Source organism: Drosophila ananassae, chromosome XR (genome assembly GCF_017639315.1).
Source record: "Drosophila ananassae strain 14024-0371.13 chromosome XR, ASM1763931v2, whole genome shotgun sequence".
NCBI classification, from domain to species: Eukaryota; Metazoa; Arthropoda; class Insecta; order Diptera; family Drosophilidae; genus Drosophila; species Drosophila ananassae.
In genome coordinates this window covers 13,602,275-13,619,651 of record NC_057932.1, presented here as the reverse complement: position 1 = coordinate 13,619,651, position 17,377 = coordinate 13,602,275, and the positions used below count along the sequence as shown (strand labels likewise).

The following is a 17,377-nucleotide window of genomic DNA, read 5'->3' as shown; positions in this document are numbered from 1 at the left end:
TTGCATAAACGTCAAAAGTTCCTAAAAGGAAAATAGAAGGAAATGCAGGGAAAGGAAAATTGTTTTTCTTGCTTTTTGCTATTTTTTTTTGTGAGGAAAATACACCGGTCATGGTGAAAAGCTATCCCTCTCTCACACTCTTTCTCTTTGGGGCTCTCTCTCGTTCGGCTCTCGGTGTCCACTTTTCCATTTTCCCCGATAAAAATGCATTTTCCTGCCACGACTTGATTTCCAAATTGATTCGGCTAATTAAGACCAAAGAGCTGTCTGACCGATTCCGAATCACTGTCAAGGTTAATCTATAATTAACTCTCGATAATGAGAATTCACAAAAAGAACACCAACATGACGCCGAAAGATACCGATACAGATACAGCTGCGACAGATATATAGATACAGATACATCCAATAGATACTTTTTGGCCTGTGGCGGATTAAATGAACCGGCAGCAGCGATCTAAATTTAAAAGCCATCAAAAGTTTATTTATGTGCCCGGATATTTCGACTTTTATCTGAAGGGGCTGCTCAAAGATCTCTATTCGATATATTGGGATATAGCATCTGAATTAACTTTAGTGACAATATGGGACATATAATAAGCTGGCATATTTTGCCAAAAACATATTTTCAACACGTTGACAGACACCGATCACACACAAAATGTTTTCTTTCAAAAATAAATGGATATCGTTTTTTTCTTTGAATATTTAAAATACAGGAAACCATATTGAAATTAAATATGTATTTTCGGACATATTACTTAATTAGTTTTTCAAGCAACAGCTCTTGCTCTGAAACAAATTGAATATATTTTAAGACTAAAGACCAGAAGTGTTTGTACTTAAATATCCAACCTACATATAAAATAACTACAAAATAATTTAATAATTCAAATAATTTAATAATATAGCTTATACAGAATATGCGTTTTAAAAGTTATGTGTTTTTGAAATAAAGTTAAAATGAAATTTAAAACCAAATCAGTTAGTTTTTGATGAGGTTTTTTCTTCTATTTTTTCAGTTGTGAAAACATGACAAGAAATTTGATTTTTTTCGTTTTCTGAGGTTCTTAGATACTTGATTCAAAACATTTTAAATTTTTTGTAGGATTTTCTTAAATGAGGCTCTACAAAAACATTAATTAAATTAGTTTCGAAAAATGTACAATACATTTTAAAGAAATTTTAAAAAATACTCCTTAAAAACTTGTTCTTATTTTGTTAATTAAATGTCACACTTGTCGAAGCATTACTGTAGCCCCTCGTATGCGGGAACGTGGGTATTCGGATGTAGGACAAGATTAGGCCATGTTAACAAGTTGCCAGGCAGTTCCATTTATCATTCGAGTGCACGTGAAGTTTACGGCCGGAATCGGAATGAATGCGACCCGGAATGAGATGCGACAAATCTAGGGCTTCTTCCTCTTCCTCAAGTATGGTGAAAAGCTCTCGCTCCGTCTCTTTCCTACCCCGTTGTTGCTCTCTCTTTCGCTCGGGGCTTCTCTGTCCCTTTCCCGTTGCTCTAGAAATGTTTTCTTTAGATTTTCTTCTTTTAGTTTCTTTTTGTTTTGTGCGGCTTGTTTCGGTTTCTTAATTATTGTGGGAAAAGTTTTGGCAAAAGTTTCGATCAAGTTTTCTGCTTTGTATATTTTTGCCAACAGATCCAAGAAACGGATAAAAAACACAATTTCTCTTTAGTGACAAAATAAACAAACAGCCGACTGGACTTTGCCTTAAAAGTATGCTATAAATAAATAAAAACAAAAAATAAGAAATCCCTTGTGATTTGTAGTCCAGTCTTAGTAGAATAATTAAAAAAAAAACACAAAAAACTTAACCAGAATAAAAAATATATGAAAAAGACTAAAATGCTTAATTTAATGCTAGTGAAAAATGCAATAAAATAAATACAAACGCTTTGAAATTAAAGTGAAAAACTTAAATAAATAGGAAAAGTGCAAACAAAAAAAACAAAAAGCAAAAAAAGAACATAAAAATTCTTAAATAAATAATGGCGTCCAATAGTGTCTAAAAAAATAAAAAGAAAGTAAACGGAAAAGCCGCAGAACCAAAACAAACGCAAATACACTGAGAAAAATAAGGAAAAACGCCACAATGTCCATGGCATTATGCAATTTAAATGGCGACGGCAGCCCGGCGTCGCAGGCGCAGTCGGCAGCACAGCCAGCCACGCAGTCGTCCGGGGCAGCGGCTGCCCAGACGCTGGCTCACTCGCACTCGCACACGCTGACGCAGGAGAGCATTTTGGACGCCAGCAGCGCCACAACGCCGCTGCTTTTGGGCCACGAGCAGAGCGGCAGCAGCAGTAGCGCAGCTGGCGCAGCCGACAGCAGCGGCGGTGGCGGCGACGTCGTCGATGGAACGGTAACTGCCATTGAAATGCCAGCCTTGGCTGCTTCTACCGGCGAGCCTCTGCCCTTGCCGCTGGCCCTGCCGCTGCCACTGCCTCTAACGCAGACGCAGTTGCAGCCGCAGTTGCAGCCGCAGACGCAGCCAGCGCCAGCGCCACCGCCGCCGATGCTTATGGCTCTGCCGCCCAACCTTAACTTTGTAACGGGACCGACGACGCAGCCGCTGCAGCAGCAGCAGTTGATGATTGCCAACGGCGCAGTCGCAACTTCGACCAATGATAACAATAACAACAACAACAACAATGTGGACAATACTAGCGATGACTCGAACCCGGTCACCATTTACAGGTAAACCAGGTGGAGAAACAAACTCAAGCATAACAGGGCCCCACTAGGCGTATGGGTAATTCTTACGTTTTCTTAGTGGAACAAATATCAAAAATATAAAAATCCTTTAGTTTTTAATAAAATCAGATACTCTCTTTCTCAATATGTGTTTCTGATCCATAACACAGTTATGCAAAACTTGGGTATAAGTAATAAGTGTATTTTTAAACCCTTTCAGATGGTACAACAATTTTGATAAAAAGTTCTTAAGCCAAACTTTATTTTCTGTTAATTAAGTTTTAGCCTTATTAATAAAATAATTACATTCCGATGCGTATTTACGTACGATAATTTTTTAATCATTTTTATTATTTTGTAAAGTCCATTTAGAAAGGATGTTCCTACGTTTCATTGGTCCTTTGAATCATCAATTTTATTTCTTAATCCGTATAGTCACAATCAGACTATAGGAATCAATAAATGAAAATATAAATATAATATTTAATAAAAGTTATTAAAAAGTTTCCTGTTGGAGATTTAACAAAAAAAATTCAAAATATAATTAGCCTAAACCAAATCTTAATTAAACTACCAGGCAAAACCTTCCTTATTCAACCATTTATGATCAGGAATTCCATCCTCATCTCAATCAAAGGCGGAAAATTGTATGCCCTTCAGTGAATATCCATCCCGTGTCCTTTATTCTCAGTTGTCATTAATTTTCACATATTTCATATAGTCATACATCGCTTTAAATATATATATATTCATTTATTTGTATTAATTTGTATGTATATCTTCAACTCATGAGACTCAAAACTAGCCAGAAGGTGCAATCTTTCCTGTTCGAAAATATATATTTGGGCGACTCCGTTCCGACATCTCTAAAAGCATTTTTATATACCTTGGAAATATGATTAAGATTGTTTGAAAATTTTAAGATGAACATAATAGTTATTATTAAGCTGTTTTTGCAAACGAACATAGATTTAAGAAAAAGTTAAAAAATATTTGTATATCAGAAAATTGTGTATACCTTTAAGACATATTGAAACCTGCCAGTACGCCACCAAATAATTAAATATGAAGGTATTTTTTTAGTACTTTGAATAGTTTTACACTTGATTTTTGTTTCCAAACCAAACCTTGACAATAATAACTAATCCCATGAATAAATATTTTATTTTCCAGGTGCCGGGCTCCCATTGCGTCACTCGACTGTATGGAGGAGTTCAGTGGTACGGGCGGTCATCTTGATTTCGGTATCAAATTTCTCACTATCATATAGGCTTATCATTTATGTTGTTTCGATATATTCGATTGCTCGATTGTTTCGATTTGTTCGACTGTTTTTAATCGATTGCTTGTCCTTGCATGCCTGAATACTCAAACACTTGAACAGTTTTTGTGCAACCATGGATAATTGTTGGCTTTGCTGGTTTTTGGCAAACACACAAAAAAGGAGCAATGCACGATTAATGGCCCAAAGCATCATATAATTAAAGCTGTAATTTATTTTATTCGTTTTTTGTACAATCATAGTGGGGGAAAACCCTCCAACAAATAACACTTTCGTCAGTCCTTAGTCCTTGCCACACAAACTTATTCCTGCCACACAATCACGCACCAAAAAAAGAAAAAAACAAAAACAAAATAAATAAATAAAATACACGCACCGGACGCACGCACTTTTGGTAAAAAAAAAAATGGTGGCTTGGGGGCATAAAAAACTGTAGGAGGAAACAGAAAAATGTCACTTTTGTTTATTCATGTTCATTGCACGGCGGCTCGTTTTCGTTTTCGTTTTTTTTTTATTTTTAGATATACTCTGCCCCCGAGGCAGCCTCAATTAGCTAATTGGAAGTACGCACTTACATTTTGGTAGAAATCTTCAAAAATTCATTTAAAGGGTCGCCACGACATAAATATTTCAAACTTTAAGGACAGAAAAGTGCTTTAGAGGAAATATAATGAGGAAAGGTCCTTGAGGTACTTTTTACGCAGGATATCAGGACTGTAGCCTTTTTTACACTTGCCCCTTATTAAATTGCCCCTTGGTCCGTTTAACATTTATAAGTTATCTTATATTAAATTACTCCTAAATATTTTTGATTTGAATATTGCAGTATTACTTGGTATGATTCATTGTTTAAAAATATTTTAAAATAAACATATAATTCTTAACAAACAAATCATCAAATCAAACAATATTATAGTTCATTAATTTATTATTAAAATGTTTGATTTTAATTTGCTTTAATTTATTGTCTCTTTTTCTTTATCAACTTATCAAATTTGTACTTAAATATTAGCTGACATTACGAATCAATTATTGGGCTTGACATTATTTTATATAAATATTAAACATATTAAACATATTTTTTCTAAGTTCCTGGTTTTAAAATTAGACCTTCTAGCTATGATATCTATTTTCTAAATAATGCTAGTTTTGTTTTCCGTAAAATTTAAAATTGATAAATAAAAATTAACATTATCACTGAAAATAAGTTATCTTCAATCAATTTAAAAAATATGTACCTCAAGTAATTTTTTTTAATGAGAACTTATTCGATATAGCCCCAAAAGATATTTTACAGATTTAGGGCAAGAATGTTAAATTTATTTGTACAGGAAACATATACATGTCGCTTAGAAGAGTATTGAAACTTCGGCACCTTTCTGGCTAATTTGTTTCAAGCTTTTATCGCAGAGTTGCGTTTTGTGTTTTTAGCCCTTATGGTTGCCTTTGTTGTTTTGCTTGTTGTTGTTGTTGTTTTGTTGTGTTGGTTTTTGCACGTTTCTGAGCACTTTTCGTTTCGACAAAAAAACCACAAGAAACAGCCACTAAACAAAATGTCTTTTTATTTCCGCGCTGGCCCTCGACGATGACCGTTTACCTGGGTATTCCGCTCCGTACTTCCGCCCCCGCAGGCCGCTCGATCAGCCTGGGCTCCAATCCGGCGCTGCCACTCCGGCACGGCTCCACCCCGACCCCGGGCCTCCGGTACAAGAACCTCGGGAAGAGCGGCCTCCGGATCTCGAATGTCGGCCTGGGCACGTGGCCGGTCTTCTCGCCGGGCGTGAGCGACGACCAGGCGGAGGCCATCCTCAAGCTGGCCATCGAGAGCGGCATCAACCTGTTCGACATCTCGGAGGCCCACTCCGAGACCGAGATCGGCAAGATCCTGCAGCGGGCGGGCTGGAAGCGGACCGCCTACGTCATCACCACAAAGGTCTACTGGAGCACCAAGTAAGTATACATTTATTTCAAATATTTTTAATTATTATTTTTTGGTTCAGGAGCTAGTTGGAATCTAAAAAGATACATATGATTTATGTCCATAAATATAATCCTTGTTTTAGAACTTCCAGAGCCTAGATCCAGATTTTTGGCATAATTCAAGTGTAGTCTACTGTAGAATTAGAAAACTTACTTAAAGTTTAAGAAAAGTTTTAATTAAATTGAGAAAACTAAATGATATTTTTTCAAACCAAAAATAAGGTTCCCCTTCGGAATTTCTTAGTGGTAGTTATTTTGAACGAAACTATAAGCCTTCGGAAACTAAATATGAATTAATTTGCAATTCAGTTTAAACAAATTAAAGTTCATCGAACTAACTCGAACATTTCAAGTTTAAAAACAGTTAAAAACAATTTTAAAATTATATCACCTCAAGAGGAATTGTTTAAACACTATCGCTTTGTCAGAAAATATAAAAAGTTGGGATATAACTCCTCTACGATTTCAAAATTAATATTCAATATATTAAAAATATATATTCCCCTTTAAAAGGTCGGAGGAGCGGGGTCTGTCGCGCAAACACATCATCGAGTGCGTGCGAGCCAGCCTGCAGAGGCTGCAGTTGCAATACATCGACATCGTGATCATTCACAAGGCGGATCCCATGTGTCCCATGGAGGGTGAGTCCTGCAGGACATTCCAACTGAGTAAGAAGTGTAAACGAAATACAAATCAACTTTGCAGAGGTGGTGCGAGCCATGAGCTATGTGATACAACAGGGCTGGGCCATGTACTGGGGCACTGCCAGGTGGAGTCAGGTGGAGATTATGGAGGCGTACACCAACTGCCGGCAATTCAATTGCATCACCCCGATCGTGGAACAGTCCGAGTACCATATGTTCTGTCGGGAGAAGTGCGAACTGTATCTGCCGGAGATGTACAACAAGATCGGAGTGGGCCTGATGGCCTGGGGTCCCCTGTCCATGGCCCTGAGCGACACCCAGAACGGGGACAAGCTCTTCCTGCCCAAGGGCTCCTTCAAAACGAAGAGCTTCTCCTGGACGGAGGATGAAATCAATCGGAACGTGAGTGGGGTGTCCTTGGATAATCTTAGTTGTTATAACTTGATGTGGTTCCTCCATCTCTAGGCTGCCCTCTCTCCCCAGGGAAGTTGGGGCAAGGACAGGATCGAGGAGGGTCGTCGTCACTGCGATCGACTCCGGGACTTGGCCGCTCTGGCCGAGAAGCTGGGCTGCAGTCCCACCCAGCTCTCCATCGCCTGGTCACTCAAGCACGAGCCCGTCCAGTGCCTTCTGCTGGGCGCCACCTCGGCGGAGCAACTGCACCAGAGTCTGCAGTCCCTTCAGGTTCGTATTTTTTAAATATGCATGTCTCCTTCATAAGCACCAATATAGGGCTCTATTTTTTTGGGACAAGATCTACCTTTCCTTTTTAATATAATCTACAATTTTTATAAACAAAAAATTGATTCTAAGGGACTTCAGCATAGCTCTTATCTTAATATTTTAATAAAAGAGAAAAGTAATAATGTAATGGTCAGACTTTTTTAAGAAAGAGAGATAAAGTTAAAAAAGAAATGTTCTATAAAAGAAGAATTCTGCCAGAATAGTATAGAAAAGAATGTACCATTTCGGAAATGATATAAATAAACTAATAAATTGATTAGACAGATTCAAGAGTCAAAGGAGAGCTAAGATTATTAACTACCATAATTGCTTATTTCTTTCAAATTAATTATTATTATACCCGGTATTCATAGAGTATAAGGGTGTGCGAGTGAATGTAACTGAGAGAAGGAATCATCCCCATGAAGTATATACACATGTTCTTGATCAGAATCATGAGCACAGTCGACATAGCCAAGTCCGTCTTAAAAAAAATATTCTGACTTATTTATATCTACAAAACCATTTAGCGGACCATTCTTAGAAAATTATCCCTCCGTAAGTTTACATTTTTTACGGTCGGGGTTACCAGGTAACTAAGATTACCTGCTAGGGTAAAAAAAATCGAATAAACTCACTATTATGCCTTCCCATTAGTGCCAATTTGCTATTTAATTTTTCCAATATTAAACTTTTCACTAATTTTACCATTTTGTCAGTCAAATTCGAGAATTACATTTAAAGGCAACCCTTGAAAAGTGGCGCCACTTTCATTTTGTAGCCCTGCGAAGAATCTATAAATGCAACGTTCAAATCGTTCAGTTATCGTCATCCATTTATACTAATAGTAGGCCTTGATGAAGTCATTTTTGGGTCCCAAAAACTGTATAAAAGACGGAGTTTCTTGAAATTAAAATCATTAGTTTACTGCTCTCCAAACAGTCAACTTTTAAATTTTTCTTCTTTTTTCTTCTTATTAACATTTTTTTTAATTCATGAAGGGATGATAACGTCCAAACAACGTTCATATTTATAAATTTTTTTAACTTGGGTGAATTGTTTGACGGCACTACGTAGAGTCTCCTTCTTGGCTTATTTTATTTTTATTTTTGTTAAAAATGTTGGACTTTTCTAACTCAGCATTCTCGAGTTCAGCGCTGGTTATTATTTTAATGTTGACTTTTTTTTTAACTAAGGCATAATGTTTGATGGCTCTTGTAGACTCAACTTTGTAGATCATCATTCTTTGCTCATCTTATTTTTTTTTATTCTTTTTCAATCCAATTTGTTCTTATTCCATACCTTGGATTCTTCTAACTCAGCTCTCATGAGTTCATAAAAGATTTTCTAAATTTCTACTACGTAGAGTCTCCTTCTTTGCTTATCTTATTTTTATTGAATTTTATTTTTATTGAAAATGTTGGACTCTTCTAACTCAGCATTCTCGAGTTCAGCGCTGGTTGTTATTTTAATGTTGACTTTTTTTTTAACTAAGGCATAATGTTTGATGGCTCTTGTAGACTCAACTTTGTAGATCATCCTTCTTTGCTCATCTTATTTTTTTTTATTCTTTTTCCATCCAATTTGTTTGTATTCAATACCTTGGGTTCTTCTTGTATAAAATTCTACAGATTCTTAAGAATATTCTACCAAATTTTCAAATCGATTCGAATAAAACTTTCGGAGATACAGCTCTAAAAAGGTGGACGCTCGAGGTCAGGTATAGGCAGAGCGTAAACTTTAATCGCGTTTTTCTCAAAACTGTGTTTTCGAAGCAGGTTGTCAAGATTTCTCGGAAACTACTCAACCGATCTTGATAAAATTTTGCACAGGCCTTCGAGATACGATTATCTAGAACTTGAACGAAGGATTTTTATTTTCGTTGATTACAACTATTTAAAAAAAAAAAAAATGTTCGAAAAATTTTACCAAAATTTGATTTTTTTTGCAAAAAGGTGTCCCAAAAATCCAATTTTCACTTGATTTTTTTCCTTCGTTCAGTTTCTAGTTTTAGGTCTGTACCAGAGAACTGCACGAATCACATTTTTTTTGTTCATACTCGAGTAATGATAGGTTACTCTGATTGATTTTAAAATTTGATTCATGTGAACAGAGCGATCCGAATGCTTCGTGTCAATGATTTGGAACAATTTTGAATCACTATCGCATCAATTGGGAATGATTTGTTTTGATTTGTTCAGAAGCAAAGCAATACCCGAAAATGATGTAAAATCATACACATATGATTGATTCTGATTCGCCTGCTGAGCTTAATGAGCTTTAATCTGGAGCCTTTTGAGGCTGTATCTGGAGCCTATATGAGGCTTAATATATTTATAAGGTTACGTGGAAATTTGGTTAAAAGCAACGCCATAAATAGGGTAATCAAAATTTGGTCAAGAGGATAATAAAATAATAAATAAATATTAAACAATTGGCTTTGTAACATAATCTTTCTCGGTGTGGAGCAACCTGACTTATAGCTATGCGCGTTTGAAAATGTCGCCAGTATGTTGGGCTGATTTTTAATTCCACCTTATTTCATTATTAATCAATTAATTTAAAACCATGTTTCGAGACTACCAAATCTTTAATTGAAACAAAATAATCGATTTTTTTGTACCATATAAAAATTTGTGCCATCACTACTTGTCACTCATTACTTTCAAATAGTATTCTCTAATAAAAATGGAAGAAACTAACGAAATAATTGAAAGAAAAATTGCGAGCGGAGCTTATACCCTATGATAGAAACTCCCTATGAAGAGGTACTTCGATCCTCAGCCCAGTTCCTCAAGTGATGCTTTTTTTTTTCAAGACTTATTGGAGAAGACAACTCGTAAAAAGATAGAAACTCCCTATGAAGAGGTACTTCGATATTCAAGAGAATTAATTGATATGTCGCATAATTTTAATTTATTGGAGTGGTGGGAAAACAATAAAAAAATATTTCCCAACTTGTACAAAGTTGCGCTTCAAGTTCACTCTATACCAGCAAGCAGAGCAGCAGCAGAAAGATCATTCTCAATAGCAGGGAATATAGTTACAGAGAAACGTAATTAAAGAATTGCGCCAGGCGGTGTTGACAGCATCATTTTTTTAAATTCCATTCAAAGAAATGATTTATAATGTCTTGTTATTAAAACGCACACATATATTTTAAAAATGATTTTTTTGTGTTATTATTTCATTATTTGTATCTATTATATTATCTATTATTATTATCTATTATATTATCCGATCAATCAGTTATATGATAGCTAAAGGATATAGTCGGCCGATCCTTATGAAATTGGGCAGATCGGATTATTTTGCCAGATTCTATAGAGTGTCCCATCGTTCTAACTTAAAAATCAACAAAGTTATTGCATTTTCGATCAATCAGTTATATGGCAGCTATAGGATATAGTTGACCGATTCCGAAAGAAGCATGAGTGCAAAGTTTGAAGACGATAGCTTTAAAACTGAGAAACTAGTTTGCGTAGAAACAGGCTGCCAGACGGCAAACGGAAATTCCTATATTGACTCAGGAGGTGATCCTGATTAAGAATATATATACTTTATAGGGTCGGAGATGTCTCCTTCACTTGATCCTCCAATTTGATCAATTTTTTCTTGGGTGTACTGCGGAAACTGAGGGTGAAAGGTCGTATGACAGATCTGGACTATGGTTTATGGGAGCCTCAAGGCTAGGGTCTGCCTATTTATTACGTTATCAGCATTTTGGTGATTTTTGACCCCTTCATGCATTTTATTGTGAAGCATTGTGAAGAAATATTATGATAATATGAAACGTCATTATTTCGCTGAATCCCTGTCCCCTTAGTTGATAGAGAAGCTGAAATTCTGTCTATTCTATTTGTATATTAAAAAAATTAAAATAAACATTACTACAAGTCTCTGGTTTCAATCATACATTTTTACTCGAGTATACCTCAATGATTTAAATCATCTGCCTGGATCGTAGCCTACTTCAACAATCATTTTGTATCAAAGTCAGTCAATTATACCTGACGATTTTTTTGAAGCGATTTGATTCAAACCGAGCTAAACTATACGATACAAATCACATCAACTGATTTAAAGTTGACTTGTACTTGAATCGATTTGAAATGTTGTGACATATGATGTGATTTGATTTAATCTGTTTTTGTTAAAGATGATTTTATCATACTCAATCATACTCGTTGCAGTTCTCTGGTCTGTACTAAAGGAAAATTTTTTCGTTTTTTCATTTCGGATGATTCTGTCAGGAATTGTGCTGTCAACGCGAAAGCACCTTTTTTGCCAGGAGTCATGGGAAATGACGTCTCAAAGGCTAATTGTTAAATATTTTTTTCTCAAAATTTCAGAAATGATGGCTCATCCTTCTTTGCTCATCTTATTTTTTTTTATTCTTTTTCAATCCAATTTGTTTTTATTCAATACCTTGGGTTCTTTTAATTCAGCTCTCATGAGTTCATAGAAGATTTTCTAAATTTTGATAATAAAATAAACGATAGAAACGAAAAGATGTCCTTGTAGATTTAGCAAAAGCGACATCCCATTATTATTATTCTCCTCTATTCATTTATTTTTATTAAATTGGTTGCACTCTTAACATACCTTGCCTGGCGCCTCTAGGTGGTGTCTCATTTTTTTTAAGATTTTGTTTGTACACCAATGGATACTAACAATGAAGGCCTCTGTGATACCCGATCCTCCTAATGGATGTTTAAAAAAAATAAATAGAAAGCTTTATATCGACATATTTGCAATGATATTCTATTACTTAATCAATATTAAATCACCATTTGCAGCTCTTGCCGCGGCTGTCGTCAAGCGTGATGCTGGAACTGGAGCGGATTCTGGAGAACAAGCCGGTGCGGCCGCCGATGATATCGACGCTGGCGCTGCGGTGACAATCAGCGTGCCCGCAGGGACCGCTTAGCCTGAGCGGCGGCGGACCCTGCGGCGCCGACTCGCCGAAGCACGAGGATGAGGCGTTCATCGAGGAGGTGGACGCGGCCAAGGACGCTGCCAAGCAGGGATTCTGCCTCATCCAGTGACGAAAGGAGTCCTTAGATAACGATAATAAATTTTTGAAAGTGATTAGCAGTAAAACTAGCCTAAGTAGCAATACCATGACGACAACAATAAGCAGGCAGGATCAGCAACTCCAACAGCATCAGCCCCTTCAGGCCATCACCAGTTCCAGCGAAGTCGTGGGCGGCGGAGCGGGAGTGGTGGGCGGTGTCCTGGCCGAGTCCTGGCAGTTCGATAGCCTGAACAACAACAACAATTCCCAGGCCACTCAGGACCAGGACGAGCCACAAAAGCGTCGATCCCTACTCAATTTCAAGTCCCTCGACTTTCATCTCAAATCCCTTTACACAGGACTCCGCGGCAGCAACACTAGCCAGCCCGCGAATAGTTCCGCTCCGGCCGTGGATCAGCCACAGCGCCGGATGCCCTACTTGCGGGTGGAGAGTGTCGATCCGGAGGCGGAAGTCGCCGGCGAAGGACACCCCATCCCTGGGCACTCACCCAGCTTCCTATCACCCTACACTGGAGCGGTTGGAGGAGCTGTTAGCCTCCAGTTGCCGTCAGCCGATGCGGCCACCATCCGGCGGTCCTCCACCTCGGACATCGTCAACTGCCGGCGGGGCGGGGGGGCAGCCGGATCCGGGCCGGGCGGAGGGGGCGGCCCGGACTCGCGGCGGCCCAGCACATCGGATCTCCTGCGGAGGGCCAGAGAGCGGAAGGGGAGCGAGGCCCGGATGGGCAGGAGTGTGTCGCATAGTGGGTTGACCCGGGGCGGGGCCTTCGGTGGGGGCGGAGGCCTAGGGGGCCGACGTACCAGCATGGCCTTCTAAAAAAAAATTCGATTGGAAAGTAAAAAATGTTACATTTTTCAGGGGGTTTTGAAAAAAAAAATCATAAAAAATATGCAAGAAGGGGATCCGAAAGTGCTCGAAAAAAAACAATTCTAAAAACTAAAAAAACGTAATGGTGTAGTTAAAAAAAAAAACTGTTGATCAAATCTGAATCAGAAAATCGGCTGACAAAATGGCGCTTATGAATTTTTATCTAGTAAACGTAAAAAAACACGTTAAAACATAAAAACAAAATAGAAAAGAACAAAAAACAGCAGCTAGTAAGAAATGACTTTTTTTGTGAATCTATCATTATGATTATTATGTATTTATGGTTACTACGATTATGCCTCGAAACTCGAAACTAAAGATAGTAGATAATATAATGAATTAATGATAATTAACGAAATTAAAACAAGAGTCAAAGGAAGGAACATAAAGCATTTCATCTTCTCAGCTCTCTCTTTCTATTTCTCTCTCGAGTCCCAGCAAATAAAACAAAAAAATACAAAATAATAATATTTAACCCTTGTGCATCACATCGTCCCAACTTTTATGACAATATTAGAACCTAACTATCGTGAACTATCGTTAACTATCGCCTGGCAACTAAAAAGCTCTAAGAAAATCGAAAAACTATCCTGCGTTTTGGCCCAAAAGTAAAAATGAAAGATCGATTCATGATCATCTTACTGTGAGAGTTCATATCAAGCTAAAAAAGAAAAAAAAAAAAACGAAAGAAACTAAATCTAGTTACGTCTTTTTTTTTTAATTTATCGATTCGTAGACCTAAAGAATGTTAAAGAATTGTTAACGAAATGTTTTTGAGCGGAGATTGGGCCGATTAGCGATAAGCGGTCGATGATAGCGATTAACGATAACGATAACGCCAAGGGAAATTCATCAGATAAATAAATTTTAGCTAAAAAACAATTCAACTAAAAGGAAAAAAAATACAAAAATATAAAAATACAAATCGTAAACAACAATGAACAATTCAAATCAAATCTTATTATATAGACATTACTAGACATTATATGTAGTTAAAAATAATACAAATTCAAGCGAAATTTTTTTAAAATCAACAAAAACAAAATGCCTTTCATAGCAACAACAACAAATTTATATTTTAAATAAATGCAGTATATATTATTAGATATACACAATAACAACAACAACAAAAACAACAAAATAATGAATCTTATGTGAAGATATTGCGAAAATGCGATGAAATAAAAGAAGCCAGCAGCAACAAATTGTTATTAATTAATTGTAGTTGCCGAACCACAAACACACATCTCATACCTTTTTTTCCCAAAACCAAACAAAAATTAAGAACACCAAATAAATATTTGTAGGATATATAATATACATATATATATTAACAAGAAGTAAAGCCCATGTATTTTACCATCATTATCGAGTACATACATGCATATATAAAGTCTTTCTCACATACGGACTGTGATTTCATATAAAAAGTAAACGTAAACAAAGTAAAGAATTAATTATATTAATGAACGATTCAATAAATTACGTCTAACCTAATGTAAAATTAATTAAATAAGTTCTCACACCAACACTCACTCACAGACACAGACACAGACACCCACACATATGTACACCTATATCTGTACATATTTATTTGAAAACTAACAAGAAAAAGTAACAAAAAGTGAAAACAAATAGCAATTTTCAAGTCGAACGGCATTATATACTCTACTCTACAATTAATTAACCAAATGCGATTGCCTTAATAACAGATAAAAAGAAAAACAAAGTACTTATAATTAATAGCAAAGATATAGACACCACACAGACATTCTGATCGGATCAGATCGGATCGGGGGCCGGTTTCCTCAGATTTTATTTCCAGATTGGAAGAATATTAAAGAAAAAATGCAGCCACAATGCCATGCCACATTCCTTGCACTTTTGCTTCAGAAATCGTCCCGCGCCGACAAATAAATATTGAATGAAATATATAAATTGGTTTAGCTCCATCGGATCGATCACTCTCAGCGCATATACACAATATATATAGAGTGTACTTATAAAAAAGAGTAATTGCATTTTTTAGTAAGTAGTTAATCCGTCCTCGACAAACGGCCAATGAGAATTATGAAACAATACTAACAGAGATAGGCGCTATTTATGGAGTTTTCCGATATAATCTTCCAAACGTTTCAAGTTTTGTTTGTTTTTTATTAAAAATTCAAAAAAGTTTTCACTTTTTAAATCATTTTCAAAGAATTTAAAATCTTTAAGAATTTAGAAAAATGGATTTTTTATGATATTTGTAAGAATGAATTTTGAACAAAGTTTTTCAATTTTTAAACATTAATGAGATACAAGCTTAACATTTTTTTCAAATTATTTTTAATTTTTAATATGTTTTAAATTCAAAAAGCAAATCACATAGATAATTTAATATTTAATAAACAAAGTTTCAATTAAATTCGATATTCAATAAATTTAAAGCATAAGTTAAAGTTTTATTCCATTGTTAATATTTTAATTATTAAAGAACTTGTCTTAGGCTTCATATTTGTTATTTAAAGGTTGTGATATAAATGTTGTAAAGTTTTTGTTGTTTAGAAAAATGCTGAAAAAATCAAAAACATATCTAAGAATAACTAAAGTGTGCAAGTATTACAAGCTTGGCAAATAATTATTAGCAATAAAATAGAGGGCAGTGTGAGGCAGAACTAATTTGTTGAAAAATGTTTCGAAAATTCGATAGGTAGCGCCGTTCTTGAAAATATGAATTGTGGCCATGCCTCCCCCAAAAAAACCAAAGAATGCCACAACGTGTAAACTGAAAAAGCAATAAGGCAAAATAGTGCTGAAAATCAAGTTCAACAATGAAACACATGTTTATGTACATAAAGCATAAAATTTAAAAATTAACAACAACACTCACCAACACACAATCACTTTTGCACATCAGCTTAAAAAACGATTCATTTTAGTCGGTTGTTAACGCAATTATTATCACGATTATTATGATTACGATTATTATTAACCTGTAGCTAGTAAATCGAATGAGAAAATGCAATTTATATAATCCTAAGCCTGACACTCACACACACGAAAATTAACAAAAATTAATAATAATAATAAATTAACGAAAAGCAAATAAGAAACCAACTCAAAAGCAAAAATTGTAACAGAAAGTATTAAGTCAGAGCGAGAAAACAATATGTGTGAAGAGGATAGCGAATCAGATAAGTAGAAGAAGACGAATTATAAACACTAGTCAACAAATTTAACTTTACACCAAACAAAAACAACAGCCAACAAAACAAAATATAATATTTATAAAATTTGCAAAAGACACGGAGCAGCGATAAGGAGTGCGATAAAGGATAGATAAAAAGAAGTAAAAGTAAAAATATCTTATAAATTATTTTCTTATCGAAACTGGCAATAATAAATATTAATATTAACTTAAATCGATGGGTGACGAAGAGAGGAGAATATTGTAGACGCATGAGCCAAAAATGTGGTGAGAACTTCATAGGTAACATTTTGGAAAATCAAAGAAACAGAAAAACACACTTGATTTCAAATTGAGTCCCACGCAAAGCGTAAAAATCACACATTTACACACAAGCGGAAACGGAAACGGAAATGAAAACAGAAGCAGAAAAGTAACGAGACGATTACGAAAAAAATAGGAGGAAAGAGTGTTTACACACCGATCACAATTTGTTACTGCACCAGTGTACACCCACACATATTGCAAACAAAACGCAAGACAAACAATTATTATGATAATACATATATATTTAACAAAACACACGAGATCAGCTTTACTTTAGATTTTTCAAAAAATAAATAAATTGCAGGGTTGCTTAGGGTCGCTTGATAATTGATAAAAATCGTAATAAAATCGAGAAATCGATAAGAATCTCATTGAAAACCAAATCCAATTCAGACGCTTGCTTATAGCCTCAAAAAAGAACAACAAAAATATATATACAAAAATGATACATTATACCGCAAAACGGCATTCAACTTACGATCATATTATTTCGATAAGTTACTAGAACACCAATAATATTAAATAACTCCCGATTACTCCCGATATAGTGGAAGAATAAAAGAGAAAACATTATATGTATCTGGCAGATCGAGGCGAACAAAACATATAGACGCGGGCAAATTGTTTAC

The 17,377-nt window shown here is 35.7% G+C and overlaps 1 protein-coding gene across 1 annotated transcript; it reads left to right on the top strand.

Annotated features, from left to right (window-relative positions):
- Window positions 1–1,209: 1,209 nt before the first annotated feature.
- On the top strand, window positions 1,210–17,191 carry LOC6505291. Its single transcript, XM_032451969.2, is given in 7 exon segments — window positions 1,210–2,720; window positions 3,891–3,937; window positions 5,631–5,949; window positions 6,493–6,620; window positions 6,685–7,025; window positions 7,089–7,307; window positions 12,146–17,191. Coding segments are annotated over 7 exon segments (2,715 nt in total). The 5' UTR covers window positions 1,210–2,115; the 3' UTR covers window positions 13,202–17,191.
- The last annotated feature ends 186 nt before the right edge of the window (window positions 17,192–17,377 follow it).